Here is a 24,590-nt window from a genome sequence, read left to right as displayed (position 1 = left end):
TCCCTTGCTGCCACCCTCAATCACTCGACCGTTCCCTTACAACCATTCCCTCGCTTCTCCCATCCAAACTCCCATCATGATCAGCTTCCTTTCTTACCGTTCCGAACGTCCCTACTGTTCTCTCTTCTCCCCTTCCTACCTCCCCTCTCTTCTCCTTCCTACCTCCTCCTCTCTTCCCCCTTCCTATCCCACACCCCTTTGTACCCCCTCCACGCTCCCCCTTCCTACACCCCAGTTTGCTCTCCTCCCTTCCTACACCTGTGCTTCCTCCTTATTCTTCCCCTTCCTGGCCCCTCCCTACCCATCCTCTCTCTCCCCTTCCTACCCCCTCCTCTCTCCCCTTCCTTCCCCCTCCCCTTCCCACCTCCTCCTCTCTCTTCCTCTACCCCTCTCCCACTTCCTACCCCCTCCTCTCTCACCCACTTCCTACCCCTCTTCTCTCCCACCTTCCTACCCCTCTCTCTCCCACTTCCTAGCACCTCCTCTCTCTTCCCCAACCCCACTCTCCCCCTTCCTACCCCTCTTCTCACTGTCCCTCTTTCTAACACCCTCCTCTCCCCTTCCTACCCCCTCCCCTCTCCCTTCCCTCCTCCTCTTCCCTTCCTACCCCCTCCCCTCTCCCCTTCCCTCTCCTACTCCCCCCTCTCCCTTCCCCCTCCTACTCCCCCCTCTCCTACTCCCCCCTCTCCCTTCCCCCTCCTCCTCCCCCTCTCCCTTCCCCCTCCTCTCCCCCTCCTCTCCCCCTTCCTACCCCCTCCTCTCTCTCACTCCCCCTCCTCTCTCTCTTCCCCGACACCCCTCCTCACCCCTTCCTGCCCCCCTCTCTCCCCCTACCCCCTCCTCTCTCCTCCTTCCTACTCTACCCTTCCTACACCCTCTCTCCCCTTTCCTACCCCCTCCCCTTTTCCCCACCTCTGCCCCTTCCTACCCTCTGTCTTCCTAACCCCCCATTTTCTCCCCCTTTCCAACCCCCTCTGCTCCTTCCTACACCCTCTCCCCTTCCAACCCTCCTCTGCCCTTTCCTAACCCCTCCTCTCTCTGTATCCCTTGCTACTGCCTCCTCTCTCTGCCCCTTACTACCCCCTCCTCCCCCTTCCTACCATGCTCCCTCTCTCCACCCTAACACCCTCCCTCCCCCTCCTCTCTCCCCCTTTCTACCCCACTCCATACCTCCCCACCCTATCCCCTCCCTAGCTCACTCCACTCAAACCTCTGATTTCACCCTTCCACTATCCGCTCCCGACCCCCCTCTGCCCTGCCTACCCCCCTCATCTCTACACACTCGTCTCTCATCTACCTACCCACCTCCTCTCGACCCCCTTCCTGACACCCTCCTATTTCTCCTCCCTCCTCCTCTCACACTCTTCTCCCCTCTCGCCATCTTTTTCACCCCTTCTCCCTCTCTTGCCCACCTCCCTCTCCCTCAACCCTCGTCTCCCTCTCCCGCATCATTCTCTTCCTCCCCTCCTGTTCTCTCACTCAACCTTCTCCCTCTCCTCCCCTCCCTCTCCCCTTCCTTCCTTCCCTCCTCCTTCCCTCCTCCCTCTCTCCTTCCCCCCTCTCCCTCCGCCTCCCCCACTTTCCCCTCCCTCCTTCTCCTCCCCCTCCCTCTCTTCCTCCCCCTCCCTCCTTCCCCCTCCCCCTCCCCCTCTCCCATTCTTCTCCCTCCCCTCCCTCCCCTTCCTTCCTCCTTCCCCTTCTCCCCCTCCCCCTCCCTACCCCGCCATTGCACTTCTCTCCCTCTTGCCCTCTCCCATCTCCTCCTCCATTCTCCAGCACCCCTTCTCTCTTACACAATACCCTCTCTCCCCTCCTCTTTCTCACATCCTACTTCTCTCACTTCTGCCATTCCTTCCTCTCTCCCTTCTCCCTCTCCTCCCCCTCCCCCTCCCCCTCCCCCTCGTTTCTCCCCCACCTCTGCTCTCTCTCCTCTGTCCTCTCCATGTTCTCATTTCTCCTCCCCCTCTACTACCCCGTCCCTCCCCCTTTTCTCGTTTCTCCTCCCCACCCTCTCTCTCACTTCCTCTCCCCTTTCCTCTCTCCCTTCTCCCACTCTCCCCTCTCTACTCCCTCTTCTCCACCCCTCTCTCCCTTCATCTTCTCCTCCTTCCTTCTGTGCCCCCACCTTCTCCCTCTCCTCCCCCTCCCTCCCTTCTCCCACTCCCCTCTCTCCCTTCTCCTCTCTTGCTCCTCTCCCTTCTCCCCCTCTCTCCCTACTCCCTCTCCTACCCCTCTTCCTTCTCTCCTACCCCTCCTGTCCTCCCCCTCACTTTCTCCCTCTCCTGCCCCTCTCTTCCACCTCTCTGTCCCTCTCCTCCCATGTCTCTGTTCCTCTCCTCCACTACTCTTCCTCTCTTCCTCCCTCCCACCTCCCTCCCATCCACCACTTTTGTTCTCCCTCTCTCTCCCCTCTCTTCCCCCCTCTCTATCCCTGTCTCCCCTCCCTCTCCCCCCCTTTCCCTCAAGACATACATCAAGCTACTGTTTATGGATTGCAGCTCAGCATTCAACACCATCATTCCCTCAGTACTAATAACCAAGCTTCAATACCTGGGCCTCTGTACCTCCCTCTGCAACTGGATCCTCGACTTCCTTATTGGGAGACCACAGTCAGTGCGGATCTCCTCCTTGCTGACCATCAAAACAGGTGCACCTCAAGGATGCGTGCTTAGCCAAATGCTCTACTCTCTTGACATTCATGACTGTGTGGCTAAGCACAGCTCAAACACCATCTATAAATTCGCCGATGACATCACTGTTGATAGAATCTTGGATGGTGACGAGGAGGCGTACGGGAGTGAGATAGATTGGCTGATTGAGTGGTGTTGCAACAACAACCTCGCAATCAACATCAGCAAGACCAAGGAACTGATTGTGGAATTTTTCAGGAAGGAGAAGTCGGGAGAACGCACACCAGACCTCATTGAGGGGTCAGCAGTGGAAAGGGTGAGCAGCTGCAAGCTTCTGGGTGTCAATATCTCAAGAGAATCTATCCTGGGCCCAACACATTGATGCATGCCAGCAGCTCTACTATGTTAGGATTTTGAGGAGATTTGGTATGTAACCAAAGGCTCTTACAAATTTCTATAGATGTAGAATGGAGAGCATTCTGACTGGTTGCATCACCGCCTGGTATGGAACCTCCAATGCACAGGATTGCAAGAGGCTGCAGAGGGTTGTAGACTCAGCCAGCTCCATCACAGGCACAACCCAACCCACCATCGAGGACATCTTCAAGAGGAGTGCCTCAAGAAGCCGGCATCCATCATTAAGGACCCTCACCATCTGGGACATGCCCTCTTCAAGTTACTACCGTCGGGGAGGAGGTACAGGGGCCTGACTCAATGATTCAGGAACAGCTTCTTACCCTCTGCCACCAGAATTCTGAACGAACCATGAAGCCATGAACACTGTCTTGTTATTCTTTTTTGCTCTATTTATTTTTGTAATTTATAGATTTTTGTCTTTGCACTGTATTGTGCTGCAAAACAACAATTTCACATTATATTGTCAGTGATAATAAATCTGATTCTGATTCTCCTCCCCCTCTCCTTGTCCCCTCTCTCTCTCCCTCCCCCCTCTTCCATTTCCTCCCCTCTCCCTTTCCTCCCCTTCTCTCTCCCTCCCCTCTCACCCTCTCTCCTGCCCCCACTCTCTTCAGCTCCCCTCCCCCTCTCTCTCCCCTCCTCTCTTTCTCTCCCCTTCTCTCTCTCCCCCACCTCCCCTCTCTCCTCCCTATCCTCTCCACTCTCTCATTTCTCCTCCCCCTCTACTAACCCCCTCCCTCCCCTTTTCTCGTTTCTCCTCTCCACCCTCTCTCTCACCTTCTCCCCCCTCCCTCCCTTCTCCCACTCTCCTTCCCTCTCTCTCCTCTACTCCCTCTCCTCCACCCCTCTCTCTCTTCATCTTCTCCCCTCTCCATCTCGCCTTCTCTCTCTCTTTCCCTTCTCTTTCCCCTTTTCTCTCCCTCTTTCCCCTTCTTATTCCTTCACCCTCTCCTGCTCTCCATTTCTCCTTTGCCTTCTCTCCTCTCCCCCATTTTCCCTCTCCTTCTCTCTCTTTCCCCTCTCCCTCCTTCTCTCTTTTCTCCTTCTTTCTGTTTCACTGTCTTTTCCCCTGACTCACTCATTCCACTTCTCTCTCTCTTTCCCTGTTTCTCTCTCCTCTATCTTCCCCTTCTTTCTCTCCTCTTCCCCTTCTCTCTCATCTTTCCCCATTTCTCTCCCCTCTCTCAATCCCTCTCTTTCCCCTTCTCTTTCCTTCCCCTCCTTTCTCTTCTCTCTCCCTCCCCCCTTTTATCTCTCACCTCTCTCTCTTTCCTCCCCCTCTCTTTCCCTTCTCTCTCTACCCTTTTCTCTCTCTCCTTCTCTTTCCCCCTCACTCTCCTTTTCCCTTTCTCTCTCATTCCCCTTTTCTCTCTCCCCCTCAGTCTTTCCCCTTCTCTCTCTCCATTTCTCTCACTCTTTCCCCATCGCTCTATCTCCTTTCTCTTTCCCTTCTCTCTCTCCTTCTTTCCCTTTCCCTTCTCTCCTTCACTCTTTCCCCTTCAATCCTTCTTCTCTCCCCCCTTCTCTCCTTCCCCTTCTCTCTCTCTCCGCCCTTTTCTCTCTTTCCTCTTCTCACTCTCCTCCTTTTCCCCTTCTCTCTCTTCCCCATCTTTCCCCTTCTCACTCTCTCCTTCTCTCTCTTCTCTCTTTCCCCCTGCTCTCTCTCCCCTTTCTCTCTTTCCCCGTTTCTCTCTCCTTCTCTCTCTCTCACCCTTTCTCTCTTTCCCCTTCTCTCTCTCCTCGCTCTTTCCCCTTCTTTTTCCTTCTCACTCTTTCCCCTCTCTCCCTCCTTCTCCCTTCTCTCTCTCTTTTTCCCCTTCTCACTCTCTCCTTATCTCTCTTTTCCCTCATTCTCTCCTCTTTCCCCTTTTCTCTGTCCTCTCTCTCCTCTCTCTATCCCCCTCACGCTTTCCGTCTCTCTCTGTCCCCTTCTATTTCCTTTCTCCGTCTCTCTCTCATTCTGTCTTTCATTCCCCTTCTTCCCCTTCACTCTCTCTCCCCATCTTTTCTCTTCCCCTCTATCTTTCCCCTTCTCCCACTCCCCACACCATTCTCTCTCTCCATCTCTCTCTCTTTCCCCTTCTCTCCTCTCTCCCCTTCTCTCTCTCATTCTCTCTCTCTTTTCCCCATTCTCCTCCTCTCTCCCCTTCTCTCTCTCATTCTCTCTCTCTCTTTTCCCCATTCTCCTCCTCTCTCCCCTTCTCTCTCTTTTCTCTCCCCCACCCCCTTCTATCTTTCTTTCCCCCTCTCTCCTCTTCTCTCTCTTTTCCCCATTTCTCTCTCCTCCTCCCTCTCCCCTTCTCTCCCCCCACCCCCTTCTATCTTTCTTTCCCCCTCTCTCTCCTCTCTCCCCTTCTCTCTCATTCTCTCTCCCCTTCTCTCTCTCTTCCCCCTTCTCTCTCTTTCCCTTTTCTCTCTCTTTCCCCTTCTCCCCTCACCCCAGTCCCCCTCTATCTCTCTTTCCCCCCCTTGCTCACTCTCTCTCCCCCAGCCTGTCTGCCTCTGCCTGTCTGGCCGGGTAATTTAAAATTCCTGCTCGGTTGATTGGCGGTTGGCGGGTCACGTGGCGCGCGTTCGCTCGCCGTGCGGAGGCTGGCGCTCGTGCCACAGACGGACCCGGCTGCACTTTATTCGCCTCGGAGCCGCTCCGCTCCGTCCCGTCCCGACAACTCGCCGCTTCGCCGTCAATATATTTTTGTTTTCGTTAACACACGCACAAAGCTCGGTCGGCCTCAACCGAACTCCCTGCGGTAATGGGGGACAAGAAGAGCCCGAACAGGTAGAAAACACACGCCTGGTGGTCGCACGGTGTTCGACGACTGAAGAGAGAGAGAGAGAGAGAGAGAGACCTTTAAATGGAGGAGCTGCTGCTGCCGCCGCTGGTGTCTGTGGGCTGTTAACGTGCGCTCGCCGCCTATGCCCAAGTGGCCGTGTGCAGCTCGCCTGTGCCAGGGCTCACCACCCCCCCTTCCCCCCCCCCCTCCCAATCACACAGCCATGGCGGACGGCGCTGTGTACACTCACCCACAGGGAGGGAGGAGAGCGCCGGGTGAAAGAGACGGGGAGGGGGGGGGGGGGAAGAAAACGGACCATTTTTTTTGTTTTGCACACACATTATCTCTCTCTCTCACACACACACACATATACCACACAGGCACTTTGTCGAGGCGATGGCAGCGCTCTTGTGTCCGTGGCCGGTAATGTCGTAGCCTTTTGTACGTGTGTGTGTGTTTTATTTTACATATACATATTACAGATATGTGTGTAATGTTCTCTTGTTTTTGTTGCAGTTTTTCAAGGCCAAAGAGGCAAGCCAAGCCCGGCTCGGAGGACGGCTTCTGGGACTGTAGTGTCTGCACCTTCAGGAACAGTGCGGAAGCTTTCAAATGCAGCATTTGCGATGTACGGAAAGGGACGTCCACTCGGTGAGCGACGAGTTCTCTCGATTTTTTTTTTGTTGCCTCTTGATTTGTGTGTGTCTGGGAGGGGGTGGTGGTTATGGTGGAAGATGTGTGCCTGGAAATAATTAAATACTGGTTGAATCCAGACTTGTTGATTTTGATGTTACTGTGTTAGGATCGATTTGATTGTAGTTTATTTTTGGTGTAACCACTCACTACAATGCTCTGTGTAATTGTTGGACGGCGAGGGTTTACCTTATTTCAGACTAAATGCTAGGATTTAGGCTGCCATGACATTTGTTGTAAATGGCAGGCGACAGGACACGATCGTGGGGGAGGGAACCCAGAAAGGTGGAAGTACTCCTGAGGAATGTTTAACTCTTCAGCCCCATACCAAGAGCTATATCAGCCACTTGTGCTTCGACAAATTTCGCGTCGAGGTGAGTATGCGTTTGTCCTTGGGCATGTTTAAAATTGAATATGCCATTACTATGGATGTGTTATGCTTTTCTTAAATACGGTTTTTGTGGCGTAGCGATTTTTTTTATCGTACGTGACTTAAAGTAAATAATTTACTAATGGTTTGGGTAAATTCCCATTGGGTTGCCAAGTGCACGGCTGAACTTAGTAGTGAGTACGTGGAAGGGTTTCAGGAACTACTTTTATAAACTTCGATGATTGTCGTCATTTATGATTTTTTTTTTCAAAATGACGGCATTTCTGTACTTGCTTCCAGCTGTGAGTAATAAGTGACTTTCTGCAGAAATCCCTGTGTGGGTTGTTTGTTGTGATGTGGCCGAGTTCTGACTGTTTATTTTACGCCGTGATTGAAACTCATTGTGGGGAAACACTTTCAGAAAGCTCCGTTTTCTGCGTAATAACTGATGCATGACAGAAAAATAATCATTGTTGTGAAAAGATTTCAACATCGAATCCCAATCTCAAAAATACCTTTCCCTATCCCTTTAAGTAGTTCTGACGTGTTGATGACTTGCGTGACACCATATGGCACTCTTCTCTCATTGTTAGTTATAGTTTGTGACGGGTATGAAAGCAAAGGGAGTTTTGTTTTGGGAGGGAATCACTTCCCGATTCAGTCAGTGAACTGGCGATAGTATCCATCCCACGGACCTGAGGTTGGCGCAGGTTACACGTGGAGACGTCAGGGTGCGACACATCTTTCAGAATAGTACTAGCAACAAAAAAAAACTATCTCCCGGAATAAAATGAACATGAGGAATATTAGGTGTGTCCTGGGTCTAATCGATTTATGGAATTGATTAATGTATTATAACTGTTGCTTTCCCAATCACATTTGAATCCAACCAAAGCACCTTTTGAGAAAACTGCAAACTTCACGTGAATCAATATCCTATATCGCTGCCTGAAAAAGTTTTTGTTACTTGAATAGTGCCATTTTAATACAAAGTGAAAACAGTACTGGAAATACACAGGAGGTCAGGCAGCATCTAAGGAAACTGTTTTAAGAGAAGGTGGCAAAGTATTTTTGCAGCTGCAGTTAGATGTTGTAGGTCGGTGATCCTTCTTCAGAACCAATGTCTGACCTGAATATTTTAGATTGCCAGCATTTGCAATATTTTGATTTTCAAGTCTCACATTAATGTTGCCTAGTAAAAAGGCTATTTGCACTTGAGTTCCACTATTGGGTAGTTTTCTCGTTTGCTTCAGACTTTACAAGTCTGACCTCTATTTGGCTGGAAATCCAAATGTTGAAGATATTTTTTTCCAAAATGATGCTGCAGAATTGTTGCCATACATCATTGGGTATGTTGTGTTGGTTTTTTTTCTACAGTTTTGAGTACATTGAATAATATGGAGTGAGAGTTTCGTTAACTGAGCACTACATCAGTTTTCCAATTGTTGGGGCAGGATAAAATACCTTCAACAGAAGGGAACTTTGGCAACCCAAATTGAAATGTTTCTGGAAAATCAAAAGTACAGATGCTGAAGATCTGAAATAAAAACAGAAAATGCTTGAAACACTCAGAAGATCAGGTGGCAGCTGTAGAAAGGGAACAGTTAATGTTTCAGGACTGACCTGCTGAGTGCATCCAACATTTCTTTTCTGAAATGTTTCCACTCTGGAGAGGGGAGAAAGAAGTCTTGCAAAAGACATATCTTCCATTCCAGGATATTAAAATAAAATGAGCAAGTTGGAGATGTTGATTATGATTTTCCACACCACTCAGAAATTGTGGATTAATGGATTGAGAAATTGCAAATTTAGCCCAAGGAGGGAACGTCAATTGATAGGAAGTTACTGGAATTTTATTTCAGTGTGTGCATACTCAGGCACTTGAGCAAGCAGGAGCTGATTATCGTTGGCAATGTTCATTCTCTATAGAAGAACAGGAAGATGGAAACAATTGTTTACAATAGGCACCATAAACTCCACCTCTGTCTCTGTAAACTCATGGACCATTACCTCAGGCTTAAGCAGCGCGTGGAAAAATTTGCATTCTGAATCTACAGCTGGTTTCAAAGCTCTCACAAGACCATTTACATCCACCCAAAACCCAGTGTTATAAAACTTTTATCTGAAGTGTCAAGAGGCCCTTTCATCTTTTAACCCTTTGTCACCTTCCTTCTCTGAAGTTCAAATGCCATGCAGTGTTTCCTTAGTTAAACGTGCAATATAAACACATTCAATCTTCATTGTCTTGAGAGTTGATCTCAAGTGGTTTTGCCTTTTGTTAGCATTGAGTTGCAAAAAGAGAATTTGGTCAATTTTTTTTGGTTCATGCTTTTTGACTTATACAATTTACGACTTTTATATAAGGAGTTGATTTGGTTTTGCTATAATCTTGTAAATGTTCATTAGGCTCCTGTGTGTAGATAGACCACTTTGTGATATATTAGCAAGTTATGGCCCTGACTGCATTTCAATCCCAAACTGAATTTCTGGAGAGCAGTGGAAATGTGATTTATTGTTTTTGTGAATTTGTGACAATAACAAGCAGTTTTTATAATGTAACTAAATATCAATTTTAAAGCTTCTGGTTTGAAATACATGAAATTAATGATGAAGAAAAATGAATCATTAATATTCAGAGTTAAGGTGATAATTTAGTACATGGTTAATTTTCAAAACAATTTCACATGAGCTTTCTTTCTGGAGAAGATTAGGAATTGGAAAGTGTCTCTGGAGGATGTATTGTTTCCTTTGGACCTTGTGGTTTTTATATCCAAAATTTGTAAGTTACTTGATAAGGTGTACTCAATTTGTTTCTGCATTGTTGGATATGGATTTTGATTAAGCATTTCCACTAAATTCTACGTCGAATAATAACACCTTTTTTGATAAATTTTCTGCAAATGCCGAGTAATGGCTTCAACTTTAAGCAGTTTCCTCACTAGAATTAGGAAAAATTCTGTTTACTTATATTCTGCTTGTATTGAACTCTTCTGAAAATGTTGCTCAAAGTGCCAACCGTGTTCCCTTTTATATTTTAAAAAAAAGTCAGGCGACAGTTGGGGTGGTCAACTTTGCTGCAAAACTAGAGTAGTGTGGTTGATGTGTCAAAATGAAATTTCGAGTATCAATGAGTTGTGCACATATAATGAAACCATAGTAATAACAGTTGTAATATTTAACGTGCTAGTCAAATGTAGAAACTTTTATTGGGAGTTCACTGTATATAAGGTAAAAGCAGACCAGTGAACAATCTTGCATGATACCCGTTGCAAAATTTTAATTTTCAGTTTTAATGGAAATCGCTTATAACAGCAAATTTCTGGATGAAGAAAATCAAAGAAAATGCATGCATATTCTTGAAGGAAAATATTTCCTGTAGAGATCGCTTTTCTATAAGTTTCAAATGTTACTTTTACATGAAGCTCTTTTTACTATTCTGAGTTATCCTTGAACCTTATTTTTCTAAAAATAATGAAATTGTTTTTATGTATTCCATTTTTTCTTCTTTTGTATCATGCATTTCATCTGCTAAATAAGAATCTAATTGAGGGACCATTTAGATTGTGTAAAGATGCAGCAATTTATTGCCAAACTTTATAGTGGAAAAGAACACAGAGAAAATTGTGGTAAGTGTTAGAAATGAAAAGGGTGGTTAATATCTGGAAAATTAAAAGATGGAGGATTATTTGTGTGTTTAGAGTCGTGCAGTATGGAAGCAGGTTATTTGGCCCACTAATCCATGCTGACCAGTCGGCACTCATCTGTATTAATCCCATCTTCCAGCACTTGGCCTGTATATCTTGGCAATTCAAGTGCTCATTTTGACACTTCTTAAATGCTGTTAGAGACTCCTGCTTCCACTACTCTTTTACGCAGTACATTCTAGGTACTCGCCATTCTCTGGTGAAAAATGTCACCTTCAAATCCCTTTAAATCTTTTATCCTTAACCCTAAATCTATGTCCTCAAGATTTTTTAACTTCCAAGGGGAAAAGTTTGCTCCAGTCTTCCCTGTCTACACCCCTCAATTTTATATACTTCACTCATGTCCCCCTTAATCCCCTCTACTCCAGGGAAAACAGACCTAGTCTCTCCAATCTTTACTCATGAACTAAAATCTTCCATTCCAGGCCACGTACAGATGAATCTTCTTTGCATCCTCTCCAATTCTAGCACACTATAGTGTGGTGACCTGAACTGCAGGCAATACTCCAGGTGAGGATTTGCAAACCACATTCAAACCATAGGCATTTATTATAAGCAACTAAGGATTCTAGCACAAATCCTTGTGGAACACCACTAGTCGCAGGCATCCAATCACAAAAAAATCCTCTATCATCATTGTCTCTCTTCTATTGCCAAGCCAACTTTGGATCCCATTTGCCAAATTGCCTGACATCCCATGGGCTCTAACCTTGTTGAACCAGTCTCCCATGTGTGACCCTGGCAAAAGGCCATACTAAAGTCCACGTAAATTATTTCTACTACCCTGCCCTCATCAATACACTTTGTTACCTCAAAAAAAAATTAGGTTGCTCAAACAAGATCTGCCTTTGACAGAGCTATGCTGACTCTGATTAGTTCCTGCCTTTCCAAGTGACTAATCCTGTCTCTTGGTATTTTATTCAGTAACTTCCCTACTACTGATATTAGGCTCGCAGGTCTGTAATTGCCAGGCTTTTCCCTTCTGTCATTCTCGAAAAGGGGGAGCACATTTGCCATCCTGCAGTCCATCTGGTACCTTTCTTGTGGCTGGTGAAGATCTTTTTTTAAAAAAAAAACTCATCTAAAGCCACAGCAGTCTCCTCCCTTGTCTCGATAGCAACTTTAGATAAATCTCAACCAGCCCTGCGATTTATTCACCTTCAAATCTGCTAAGGCATTGAGTACCTCCTCTATGGAGACTTGCACAAGAATTTCACCTTCTCCTTAGTTCTCCAACTACAAAGTCCTTTATATTTATAAAATGCCTTCGGATTTACCTTAATCCTGTCTGCCAGTGATATTTCTTGACCCTTTTTTGTGTTTCTAATTTCCTTTTTAAGCATATCAAGAGTACAAAAAGTATAATGATATGCCTTCCCTGTCTTTAGTTCTCTATAACTGCCATATTTTGTCTTGCTTTAACCAACACTTTGTCTCTCAACATCCAGGATTCCTTTTACTTGTTACCCTCAGCTTGCACTCTTAAAAGAACATGTAGGCACTGAACTCCTGTTATTTCTTCTTTGAATGCTTCCTGTAGCTGTAATCTTGCCTGCAAGTAGATGCTTCCAGTCTACCTTTGACGTGCCCTCCCTGATGTTAATTAAATTGGCCTTTCTGCACCCTCTTCAAGGCCCCCCCCCCCCCAATTTAAGACTTTTATTATTGGTCCATCCCTACCCTTTACCATATCCACTTTGACATGTACAGTTATGGTCACTTTATCCAAAATGCTCCTTCACTGACACTACCTCCACCTAACCAGCTACATAGTGTCACACAGCATGGAAATGGGTCCTTTAGCCCAACTGGTCCTTGCCAACCAAGATTCCTACCTAAGCTAGTCACAATTGTCCAACTTTGGCCCATATCCCTCTAAACCTTTCCTTTTCATGTACCTGTCCAAGTACCTTTTTAAATGTTGTGAATATACCTGCCTCAACCACTTCCTCTGGCAGCTTATTTCATATATTGACCACTCTCTGGGTGAAAAAGTTGCCCCTCAGTTTCCTATTAAATCTCTCTCCTCTCACCTTAAACCTATGCCCTCTAGTTCTTGATTCCTCAGCCCTGGGAAAAAGACATGGTGAATGTCCACAATCTGTGCCCCTCATAATTTTGTACATCTCTGTAAGATCACTCCTCATTCTTCTACGCTCCAATGAAAAGAAGTCCCAACCTGCTCAACCTCCCTCCATAACTCAGTTCCTTGAGTCCTAGCAGCATTCTCATAAATCTTAATGTCATCTTTCATATAGCAGGGTGTCCAAAACTGAACACAATATTCCAAATGTGGCCCCACCAATATCTTGTACAACTGCAACATAACATCCCAACTTCTGTACTCAATGCCAGGCTGATGAAAGCTAGTGTGCCGAAAGCTAGTGTGCCAAAAGCTACCTTCACCACCCTGTCTACCTGTAATGCCGTTTTCAAGGCACCATGTACTTGTACTCCTTGGTCCCTCTATTCTACAACACTCCTCAGGGCACTGTGAACGTCCTACCCTGATTTGTTTACCCAAAATGCAAAACCTCGCACATCTGAATTAAACTCCATTTGCCATTCGTCAGCCCACTTACCAATTCGTCTTCACTGTCAACGACTGCACATATTTTAGTGTCATCTGCCTTGTACGTTTTCATCCAAACCATTGATAAAGATGACAAATAGCAATGACCCCTGGGGAATGCCACTAGTTACAAGCCTCCAGTTCACAAAACAACCTTCCACCATCACCCTCTACTTCCTACCATCAAGCCAATTCTGTATTCCATTAGCTCTCCCTGGATTCCATGCGATCTAACTTTCCATAGCAGCCTACTGTGTGGAACCTTATTGAAGTCCTTACCGAAGTCCAGATAGACCAAGTCCACTGCCTGGCCCTTATCGACCTTGTTGGTTACTTCTTCAAAAATGTCAATCAAATTTGTGAGACACTCTCCCAAACACAAAGCCATACTGACTATCCTAATAAACCCCTGTCTTTCCAAATGCTTTTGTAGCTTATCCCTCAGAATTTCCTCTAGTAACTTTGCCCCGAACTGCTGGTCCACTATCGGCAATGTGCACTTCCGCCCTGCACTGCTGTCCGTCGTCTGCCCCACAGACCGTCCGTCACCCTCGACCCTCCGGCCAGAGCACTGCCGCTCGTAACGATGTTCCTCCCCCTCCCCAAGCCCTCTCTCCTCCAATTGTAATTGGCTTGTTATTGTCACATTTACCAAGGTACAGTGAAAAACTTTTGTTTTGCATGCCATCCAGACAGATCATTTAATAGATTAGTTTATTATTGTTATAGGGAGAGGTTGGACAGGCTGGGACTTTATTCTTTGGAGCCGAGCGTAGGAGACTTGAGGGGTGATCTTATTGAGGTGTATAAAATCATGAGGGGCATAGATGGGGTGAATGCGCACAGTCTTTTTCCCAGGGCTGGGGAATCAAGAAGTAGAGGACATAGGTTTAAGGTGAGAGGGGAGAGATTTAATAGGAACTTGAAGGGCAACTTTTCTTTACACAAAAGGTGGTGTGTATGTGGAATGAGCTGCCAGAGGAAGTGGTTGAGACAGGTGCATTAACAACTTTTAAAAGACAGTTAGTCAAGTCCATGGTTAGGAAAGGTTTAGAGGGATATGGGCCAGAGGCTGGCAAATGGGACTAGCTTGGATGGGGCATCTTGGTTGGCATGGACCTGTTGGGCCAAAGGGCCTGTTTCCGTGCTGTGTGACTGCGAACTCTGTGAATTTATCTACGACAGATGTTATGCTTACTGGTCTATTATAGTTCCCAGGTTTTTCTTTGCAGCCCTTCTTAAAGGCACAACATTAACCACCCTCCAGTCTTCCGGCACTTCGTGATGATGCATCTCAGCTAGGACTGCTGCAATTTCCTTCCCTCATTGGTCTATCTGTACACTGCATCAGAAAGCTTTCCTGGACGAGCCTCAAACTCTACCCTCTGAGCCTTTTATCCTAAGGCAATGCCAGTTAATATTTGGGAAGTTGAAATTCCCTACCACTTATAACCCTATTTTTATACATCTCTCTGCTATTTGCCTACAGATCTGTTCCTCTAGCAGCTCTATAATAGACCTCTAGCAACCCTTTTTGTTCTTAATCCCATATAGCATAATTTGAGGAGCCTTCCAGAATATTGTCCCTCGATGCTGAAGTAATGCACTCCTTGAAATGCCCCCTTCCCCCTTTTTTTTGACATCCAGCAGGGTACAGAGTTGCCAGTTAAGATTGAGTCCTGTATGTTTGAGAATATTGGCTACATTGAATTTTGCAATGCCAAGATACAGCTCTGATTATGTAAAAACCACAAGTAAAGCTTGGCTAGTTAACATGGCTATTGAACCCTATGATCATTAGAACTAGCACTCTAGTTTCTGCAAATAGCCTAGATTTTGTGGTTGAGCATTGACATTTGGGTGCATAGCAGCAGAAGTGAAATACATTTTCACTTTGGGGGTGGAGGCAAGGATACTTTACTATTTCAGAACTTTTATCTACCTTTCTGGTAGATGCAAGTATTTTCCATCTGCCACGCCTTTATAAAAGAAAGTTTGGCATCAGCAAAACTTGATGTTTTTGTTGTACTGCAGTATTTGCTTATTTCACAAAATTCAGCTTGTGTATTTTTCCTGGATTTGCATATTGACATGAGCAAATTAGTCTGTGGGTATGTTGTGGCTATTTAAAATGTAACTTTTACATCCACTGGAGTAAGTTGAAGGATACGTTTGCGATGAGGTTTTTTTTTGGAGTTGTAGTTCAGATGGTTTTATTTGCTGTCTCTGAAGAGGTTGTGAAAATAAAGATAATACCTGTAACTTCATTTACTTTTCACTTCTGAATGCATGGTTGAGGTTCCGTTTGTTGCAATGATGTGACTAAAAGTTAATGCAAGGCCTTTTTTGGACTGAACTTTGGTTATCAATATGAAGGTAATTGCCACCCTCTCTCTCTGGTTGAAGGCAGCATAAGATTCAACTTTGTGTGCCAGTTCTTGGAAGATACCTTGGAAGCTCATGGTCTTTTTGGCTTGCTTATGCAATCATTAAAAATATGTATGTAATTACTTCCAGTGGATGAAACTCAATCTTTGACCTTTTCAAGAAGCATATTTGGTTAGAAATTTCTGTGATTTGAAAATTTCTGTGATTGAAAGCTATGTAATGCTGAATGTTTTTTATTATGGTAAAGATTTGCATCATTTTAACTTGAAGGTTTATTGAAATTCCTCCTATTGTGTTTTCTAACTTAAATGATCTCTAACCCTTCTGTGAGGAAACTAATTGCTCAAGATTGGAAATGCACAGAATTGGTGTTTTCAAAATTAATGTAAGAGCATGTTCATTGATATAAAATTATTCAACATCTTCTGTAACCTTGGGCAGCTTTTGGAGTTGATTTTTTTTAAAAATGAGAAACACTTTGATGCTGGAGAAACTCAGCAGGCCAGGCAGCATCTGTGGAGAAAAGCAGGCGGTCAACATTTTGGGTCAGGACCCTTCTTCAGGACTGTGGATAGGAAAAGGGGAAGCCCAGTATATAGGAGGGAAAAGCAGAGCAGTGATAGGTGGACAAAGGAGGGGAGGTGGGGTGGGCACAAGGTGGTGATAGGTAAGTGATAGTGATGGGTAGGTGGGGAGAGCAGATCCACTGGGGGATGGGTCAAAGGTAAGGAGAGAAATTGAGGGGGGGGGAAAGGGATAGAAGAGAGAGGCGAGGACAGGGAAGAAAAGAAGCATGGGTGGGTATTACTTAAAGTGGGAGAATTCAATGTTTATGCCGTTAGGCTGCAAGGTTCCAAGACAGAAAATGAGGTGCTGTTCCTCCAGTTTGCGCTTGGAATTCTCCTGGCAGTGGAGGCTGAGGATTGATGTAGCTGGTAGTGTGGAAGGGGGAGTTGAAGTGACTGGCAACAGGGAGATGCAGATCACTGTTGCGGACAGAGTGCAGGTGTTCTGCAAAACAGTCACCTAGTCTGAGTTTGGTCTCATCGATGTAGAGGAGGCCACACTTGGAGCATCGAATGCAGTAGATGATAGGAGATGAAAGGAGGTGCAGGTCAATCTGTCTCACCTGAAAGGACTGTTTGAGTCCCTGGATGGAGGTGGTGTAAGGGCAGTGGAAAGTTTCTGGGTGGGAGTGAGATGGGTGTGGGGGGTGGGGTGGTGGAGAGGAGTGAACTAGGGAGTCACGGAGAGCGCGGTTCCTGTGAAAGGCAGAAAGGGGTGGGGAGGGGAAGATGTGCTTGGTGGTGGGGTCCTGGTTCCACAGCCATGTGATCACCTTCATGCTCACTCAGACTCTGTTCCACAGCCATGTGACCTTCCTCTTTGACCCATTCCCCCGGTGGATCTGCTCTCCCCACTTTCCCCGCACCTGCCTATCACTATCTCTTACTTGCATGTACCTATCACCACCTTGTGCCCACCCCACCACCTTTTCACCACCTATCACTCCTCTGCTTTTTCCTCCTATATATTGGGATTCCCCTTTTCCTATCTTCAGTCCTGAAGAGGGGTCCTGACCCGAAACGTTGACTGCCTACTTTTCTCCACAGACGCTGCCTGGCCTGCTGAGTTCCTCCTGCATCATAGTGTTTTTCATCTAGATTCCAGCATCTGCAGTTCTTTGTTTCGGTTTTTTTAAAGTTTTTGTTTTTTCTTTCATTCCTATACATAAGACTTGTGTTAGTATTGGAGACTTGGAATCTATTTACACTACACCTATCATGTATGGCAGAGCATATTTTTAGTCTAAGAAAAGTCAAGCTTGTTACTTCCTAAATTTTGGCAAGGTTGTAATTCTAAATAAAGTGGGTTCATACAGTACACACTGATGTGATGCAATTCTGCCAATGTACTGCAATATATTGAGAACTCTTATGTCAACCAGCAATCCATGGCATAGGTTATTAGTTTATAGATAAGCAATGTGTTGTTTAATAGAATGGCTTTCAAAATAGACTTGAAAGTTATACACTTGTTTTATTCAAATTTTGTTTTGATACAACTGTTGTTGTGGGGAAAAAATTTGATCTTTTGAGTACTGATTCATGAAAGTGTCCAACAGTAGAATAGTGTGCAGAAGGGGATACTGTCACTTAAGAAAGTAGGAGGAAATGAGTAATTTGCTTCATTTCTGTATTTTGAAGAAAGTTTTAAAAAAGATGCTTTAAGTTTCCTTGGACAAACATGGCATGAACTTGATTGTCAATGTTCCTTTTTGTACACAGGTGATTTTCATGAAGCAAGGATGCAAACTGAACTCTTGCATTTGATTGTTGAATATGAGCTTCTCAAGTTGAGTGCATGTTTCAGATAAAATTCCATAATTTCATAGAGTACACAACTGGAAGCTGCACATATCTGCTGCATAATGAACTATGAAAATATTGCAGATGCTTGAGATCTGAAACAAATAGACAATGTGCTGAAAATTCTTGTCAGATTGCATCTGTGTGCAGAGAAATGTTTCAGAATGATGATCTTTGCATCAGAATTGTAAAGTAAGAGACTTAACAGGCCTTAAATAGGCATTTAAGGAGCAAGGGGAGGAAAGAATGTGAGGGAGTCTTGGTGGGGGGTGGGTGGCTGTGGGGAGGAGAAGGCAGAAGGTTAAATGATGAAAGGAGTAATAGACAAAAGGGAATAAGAATAAAAGAGAGATTGGTTTAAAGGAGGTTCTAAGGACAATTGCAGGATCATAATGACAACTGCTGTCTACCGGGGGAAAAATGAGGGCAGCAGTTCATATCTGCAGTTGTGAAAGCATTCAGTTCAGAAGACTGCAATATACTTAGTCAAGATGACGTAGGTGTCCTTGAGTTTTCATTAGGTTATGTCAGAACAATGGAGGAGGCTAAGAACAGGTCACAGTGAAAGTAGGTGGATAATAAAATGATGAGAAGCTAGAAGACTGCTGTCCCACTTGTGGACTGAATGGAGGTGTTTGGTGAAGCCATTGCCTTGTCTCTATTTAATCAAGATGCAAGAGACTGCAGATACCTGAATCTGGAGCTCTTCCTGGCCGCAATCGCCTCATTTTCACTCTGGATGGACTTCCAGCCCCTATACACTTCCAGCCCCCATCAGGAAGATCTTCTGGCCCTCTGCTTCTTTCTGGAACATTGAAAGATTCCCTCCACCATCACTCTCATCTGCCTGGCAGAATTAGTTCTTGCCCTGAACAACTTCTTGATTTGTCTCACTTTATACAAATCAAAGGTATGGTCAGCCCATGGGCCCTAGCTACACTTCGTTAGCTACATGGAAAAGTCCTTGTTCCAAACATACTCTGGCACACATCTACAACTCTCTCTCTGCTGCATTGATGACTTAATTGTTGCTGCCTCCTGCATTTGTGGAGAACTCGTCAATTTTATTAACTTTGCTACTAACTTCCACCCAGCCCTCAAATTCATTTTGACTTTTTTGGCATTTTTTTTCTCGACGCCTCTCTCCCCTTTCTGGATCTCTGTCTTCATCTCACAAGACAAACTATCCACTGACATTACTATAAACCTAAAGTTACCAAGATTACACCTCCTCCCACCCTGTCTCTTATAAGGACACTATCCCTTTCTCTCAGTTTCTCCATCTCCATTGTAACTATTCTTGAGAAGAGGATTTCTATTCCAGTACATCTGAAATGTTCTTTTTCAGGAAATGTGGCTTCCCTTCCACTGTGCTTGATGGAACCCTTGCCTACATCTCCTTCAATTCCCACACTTCTGCTTTCACCATGCCTTCCCCCACAACCCAGACAGAACAGAGTGTGTAAGGACCAAGGAAAACAACCAGCCTCCACTTCCAGCACATCATTCTTCATAATTTGCACCAGTTGCTACGCAATTCCACCACCAGTCACATCTTCCCCTCCCACCATTTTCTGCTTTCTACAGAGACCACTCTCTCCGTGACTCCCTGATTTGATCATCCCTCCCTGACCCCTGACACTTCTCCCTGCATTTGTTCTTGCACCTCCTCCTCCACCACCGTCCTGGGACCTAAACATCCTTTCAGGTGAGGCAAGGATTCACAGGCACCTCCTCCAACCTTGTCTACTGCAATCAGTGCTCCCGATGTGGCTTCTACATTGGCGAGACCAAGCGTAGATGAGGTGACCACTTCACTGAACATGTGCTCTGTCCAAAATGGCCGCCTTCCCTGTTGCAGCTCCCTGTTGAATGCCACTTCAACTCCCTATTCCCATACCGACCTGTCTGTTCTCAACCTCTACTGCCAAGCTGAGGCTAAATGCAAATTAAAAGAACAGTACTTCATATTTTGCCTGAGAAGTCTACAAGCCAACAGTAGGAATGTTGAATTTTCCAATTTCACGTAACTTGCAAACCCGGTCTTCCTTTTTCTTCTTCTTGTGCACCACACTCACACTCCATCTGTCCCTCACCCTTCTCTTGTCTGGATTCACTTATCATCTTCCCTATCAGATTCCAGAATCTAAATCCCTTTGATATTTCCACTTCTCCACTCTGTCTCTACCCCCACTCTCTTCTTCCTCACCTGGTTCCATCTGCCCATCATCCCTCTCTTCACCTGGTATAGGTTTATTATTTTCATGTGTTCTGAAATACATTGAAACGCTTTTGTTTGCGAGTCATCCAGACATATCCATACACAAGTACATTGAGGTAGTAAAAAGGAAAACCGAATGCAGAATAAAGTGTTGCATTTGCAGAGAGAGTGCAGTGCAGGTAGACAAAGTGCAAGGGCTGCAAGGAGGTAGATTGGGATCAAGAGTTCATCTTTATTGTACAAGAGGTCTGATAACAGCAGGATAGAAGCTGTCCTTGAGCCTGGTGGTATGTGCTCTCAGGCTTTTGTAACTTCTGCCTAAGGGGAGAAGAGAGAATGTCTGGGGTGGGAGTTCTTGATTATGTTGGCTGCTTTCTGAAGGCAGTGGGATGATTGCTAAGAATCATCAAGAAAATGCTGAATTTCATTAGCATTCTGAGGAAGTAAGAAGCAATTCTATGACTCATTGCTGTACTTTCTAGGCTGCAGCGTCCACGTGGCTGGTCCAGGACAAATTATTGTGATATTTATATCTAGGAACTTGAAGCTCTCAACCATAGGTTCCACTATCACTTGACCCCCCTTGCCTCGCTCCTCCTCACCTCTTTCTACTGGCTATTTCCCCTCTACGCTCAGTCCTGATGCAGAGTCTTGACCCAGATCACTCTGGCTCCAGATGCTGCCTGATCCACCAGCAGTTTTTTTTTGCTCTGTATTTAAACACCATGCTATGGAGGAAATTGCATTGTGAATGGCAAATACAGAGTACTAAATTTAAAAGTATCCAGTAAGTAAAGTGCTTCAGCTGGAAGCATGCTGTTGGATTGTTAGGGCATTGCATGTCACTCTGACAAATGTTAGGCAGCACTGGTAGCATTATTACAGGGCTAGCAATTCTGAGGCCTTAACTGATCCAGAGAGGACCCCAGAACTCCACATGGCACCTGGGACATGTAAATTTTGTGAAATAAATTCCTGAATGTTAGTGATAACTTGAAGGTTAGTGATAACAATAGTTATCAGGATGATTGCAAAAATTCGACCAGTTTGCCAGTGTCCTTCCTTGTGAAGAAAAATGCTGTTCCTTGATGTGATGATTCTTTACCCACAGCAACATAGTCTGTTATCTTTATCTCACAGAAGGCCCCAAATAAAGGTAATTGAGAATGGACAGTAAATGACTGATTTTTGTGAGCATTGACTGCGGTTTGATTAAAAATAGTTGCTTGATGGATTTTGTAAACTTTTAAAATGCTTCATTTATTTTATAAACACTTCTACTAGATGTCGTAGTTAGATTATTGCACAAGGTATAAAGGGATTTGTAGTACGTCTCTTGCATAAATGAGATTTGTCTTTAATGCCAACATCTCTTGTGCACATTGAAGTCAGCTATTGGATTATGAAATGGTAATAAGTTGGAGTTTGCACCTTTCATGACCTCAGAACATAAAGCTTTTTGGCCAGTGAAGTAATTTAGTGGTCCTTGTTACAACTGAGGTAAACAAGGCAGCTAATTTGTATTTCGTATGTTTCCACAAATGCGCAATGAGAGTAAGTGACTAGTTCATCTGTTTTAGTTGTTGGCCAGCTACTGGGATGATCTGTTCTTCTAACAGTTATTCTAAGAATAGATGGATAGAAAGATGACCTATTTGTCAGCATTGGTCATTGACTTCAACAAATTCGTTATTTATATTAATGACTTAGAAATAGTTGGCTGATTCTGATCTAATTTACAAATTTCTTTGTCAATTGACAAACTCTGAGACTGGGGAGTCAACAACTCCCTTTGCAGTTGGATCCTTGACTTCCTGACCAACAGTCCGCAATCAGTAAGGATAGGCAGCAACACCTCCGGCATGATTATTCTCAACGCTGGTGCCTTACAAGGCTGCGTCCTCAGCCCCCTACTCTACTCCCTATACACTCGTGAATGCGTGGCCAGATTCTGCTCTAGCTCCATCTTCAAGTTTGCGTATGATACCACTGGTGGGCTGTACCTCAAATAACGATGAGTCGGAGTACAGGAAGGAGATGGAGAACTTAGTGACATCGTGTTATGACAACAACCTTTCCCTCAATGTCAGCAAAACAAAAGTGCTGGTCATTGACTTCAGGAAGGAGGGGCGGTACACATGCTCCTGTCTACGTCAACAGTGCTGAGGTCAAGAGAGTTGAGAGCTTCATGTTTCTGGGAGTGAACTTCAATAGCTGTTCTGGTCCAACCATGTAGATGCCACAGCCAATAAAGCTCACCAGTACCTCTACTTCCTCAGGAGGCTAAAGAAATTTGGCATGACCCTTTTGATACTCCAATTTTATCGATTCACCATAGAAAGCATCCTATCTGGATGCATCACGGCTTGGCGTGGCAACTGCTCTGCCCGGGACCATAAGAAACTGCAGACTGTCGTGGGCACAGCTCAGCACATCACAAAAACCAGTCTCCCCTCCATGGACTCCGTCTATACTTCTCGCTGCCTTGATAAAGCAGCCAGCATAATCAAAGACCCCACCCAGCCTGGACATTCTCTCTTCTCCCCTCTGCCATTAGGCAGAAGATACAAAAGCCTGAAAGCACGTACCACTGGGCTCAAGGACAGCTATTCCACTGTTATAAGACTATGATCGGTTCCCTGGTACGATAAGATGGGGTCTTGACCTCACAATCTACCTCATTATGACCTTGCACCTGGTTGTCTACCTGCACTGCACTTTCTTTGTAGCCGTTACACTTTATTCTGCATTCTGTATTTTACCTTGTACTACCTCAATGCACTATGTAATGAATTGATCTGCATGAACTATATGCAAAACAAGTTTTTCACTACCTCGTTACAAGTGGCAATAATAATAAACCAATTCCAATTTCAGAATCTCAGCTAAATGACTACCGCCCTGTGGCACTGACACCAATCATCACGAAATCCTTTGAGAGGTTAGTCTTGCAACACATCAAATCCATTCTCCCTCCCTCACTAGACCCCCTTCAGTTTGCATACTGCCCCAATCGGTCAACCAAAGATGCAGTGTCCTTTGACCTCTACCTAGGCCAAAAGGACACTTATGTTAGAATGCTCTTCATAGACTTCAGCTCTGCCTTTTAACACTAAAATCCCACAGAACCTCATAAGGAAGCTACACTACTAGGCCTTAGCACCTCCACCTGCAACTGGATTCTGGACTTCCTCGCTGAAAGGCCACAGTCAGTTCGCATTGGAAATACCATCTCAAATATCACCAGGCTGAGCACTGGAGCCCCCCAGGGCTGCATGCTCAGTCCACTCTTCGTGCTGCTGACCCATGACTGTTCTGCCAACTCGAGCTCCAACCATATATCAAGTTTGCTGATGATGGTGGGCCTCATCAGCAGGAACGATGAAACAGCTTACAGAGAGGAGGTCGTGAGGCTGGTGGATTGGTGCTCAGTCAACAATCTCTCCTTGAACGTGGACAAAACAAGGGAGGTGATTGTGGATTTTAGAAAGGCCCAGGCTGACCACTCACCCCTGTGCATCAATGGCAGCATTGTACAGAGAGTCAGCTGTTAAAGTTCTTGGGAATACGTATATTAGATAACCTGTCCTGATCAACCAACAACTCTTTCACCAAGAAGGCACAGCAGCGTCTCCACTTTTTATGGTGGCTGAAGAGAGCAGACCTGCCCTCCCCCACCCTTACCACATTCTATAGGGGTACCATTGAGAGTGACCTGCCCAGCTGCATCTCTGCCTGGTACGGTAACTGTAACATCTCTGGCCTTAAGTCTTTGCAGAGAATTGGGAGTACAGCTGGAAAGATCATTGGAGTACCTGTTCCCTCCATCCTGGATATCTACAACACACGATGCACACACAAGGTCTGCAGAATCATAGATGCTCCTTCTCATCCCTCCCACAACCTATTTGTCCCACTGCCATCTGGCAAGTGGTACCGGAGCATCCGGTCCAGAACTACTAGACTGTACAACAGTTTTTTTTTCCCTCAGGCTGACAGGCTCCTGAATACCCTGGAGACAGTTTCAGACAAATGCCGCGTCAAAAGCCCTGGTTTGCACAATGGTGTATAAGAACTTTGGCTGCTGCTGAACATGTTTATACAATTGGAGTAACACAGGGTTCTGTATTTTCTTCATCTAACCCAGTTTTTCACTAACTCTGCACTAAATTGTATTCTGTATATACTGTTTTGTTTTGCACTATTTGTACTTGCACAATTTTTTTTGTCTGCATTTATTGTATGTCTTCTGTTTTATGTATGTCCTCTGTTGTGAGAGTCTGGGGGAAACAACATTTTGTTCCTCCATGTGTTTTTATAGCATATGGGTGAATGACAATAAAGTAACTTGAACTTGATTTTTTTCATACACTGGATTTTGAATTTTCTTGCAAAACCATTTCTATACCCTTAAGTTTTCCATTGACACTTGTTTCTGATAATTCAAGATTG

At 45.2% G+C, this 24,590-nt stretch overlaps 1 protein-coding gene across 1 annotated transcript in view; it reads left to right on the top strand.

The window, feature by feature from the left end:
* The first annotated feature begins 5,649 nt into the window (after positions 1–5,649).
* Positions 5,650–24,590, top strand: part of LOC127571409 (RING1 and YY1-binding protein-like) — a 95,991-nt gene continuing 77,050 nt past the window's right edge. The window contains exons 1-2 of the mRNA XM_052017736.1: positions 5,650–5,826; positions 6,338–6,472. Of these exons, the coding sequence (XP_051873696.1) occupies positions 5,801–5,826; positions 6,338–6,472 (161 nt within the window). The 5' untranslated portion in view covers positions 5,650–5,800. The remainder of the gene's footprint in view (positions 5,827–6,337; positions 6,473–24,590) is intronic.

Source organism: Pristis pectinata, chromosome 6, assembly GCF_009764475.1.
Source record: "Pristis pectinata isolate sPriPec2 chromosome 6, sPriPec2.1.pri, whole genome shotgun sequence".
Classification (NCBI taxonomy): domain Eukaryota; kingdom Metazoa; phylum Chordata; class Chondrichthyes; order Rhinopristiformes; family Pristidae; genus Pristis; species Pristis pectinata.
Note: the sequence above shows the minus strand (reverse complement) of the source record. Positions and strands in the feature narration are given on the sequence as shown.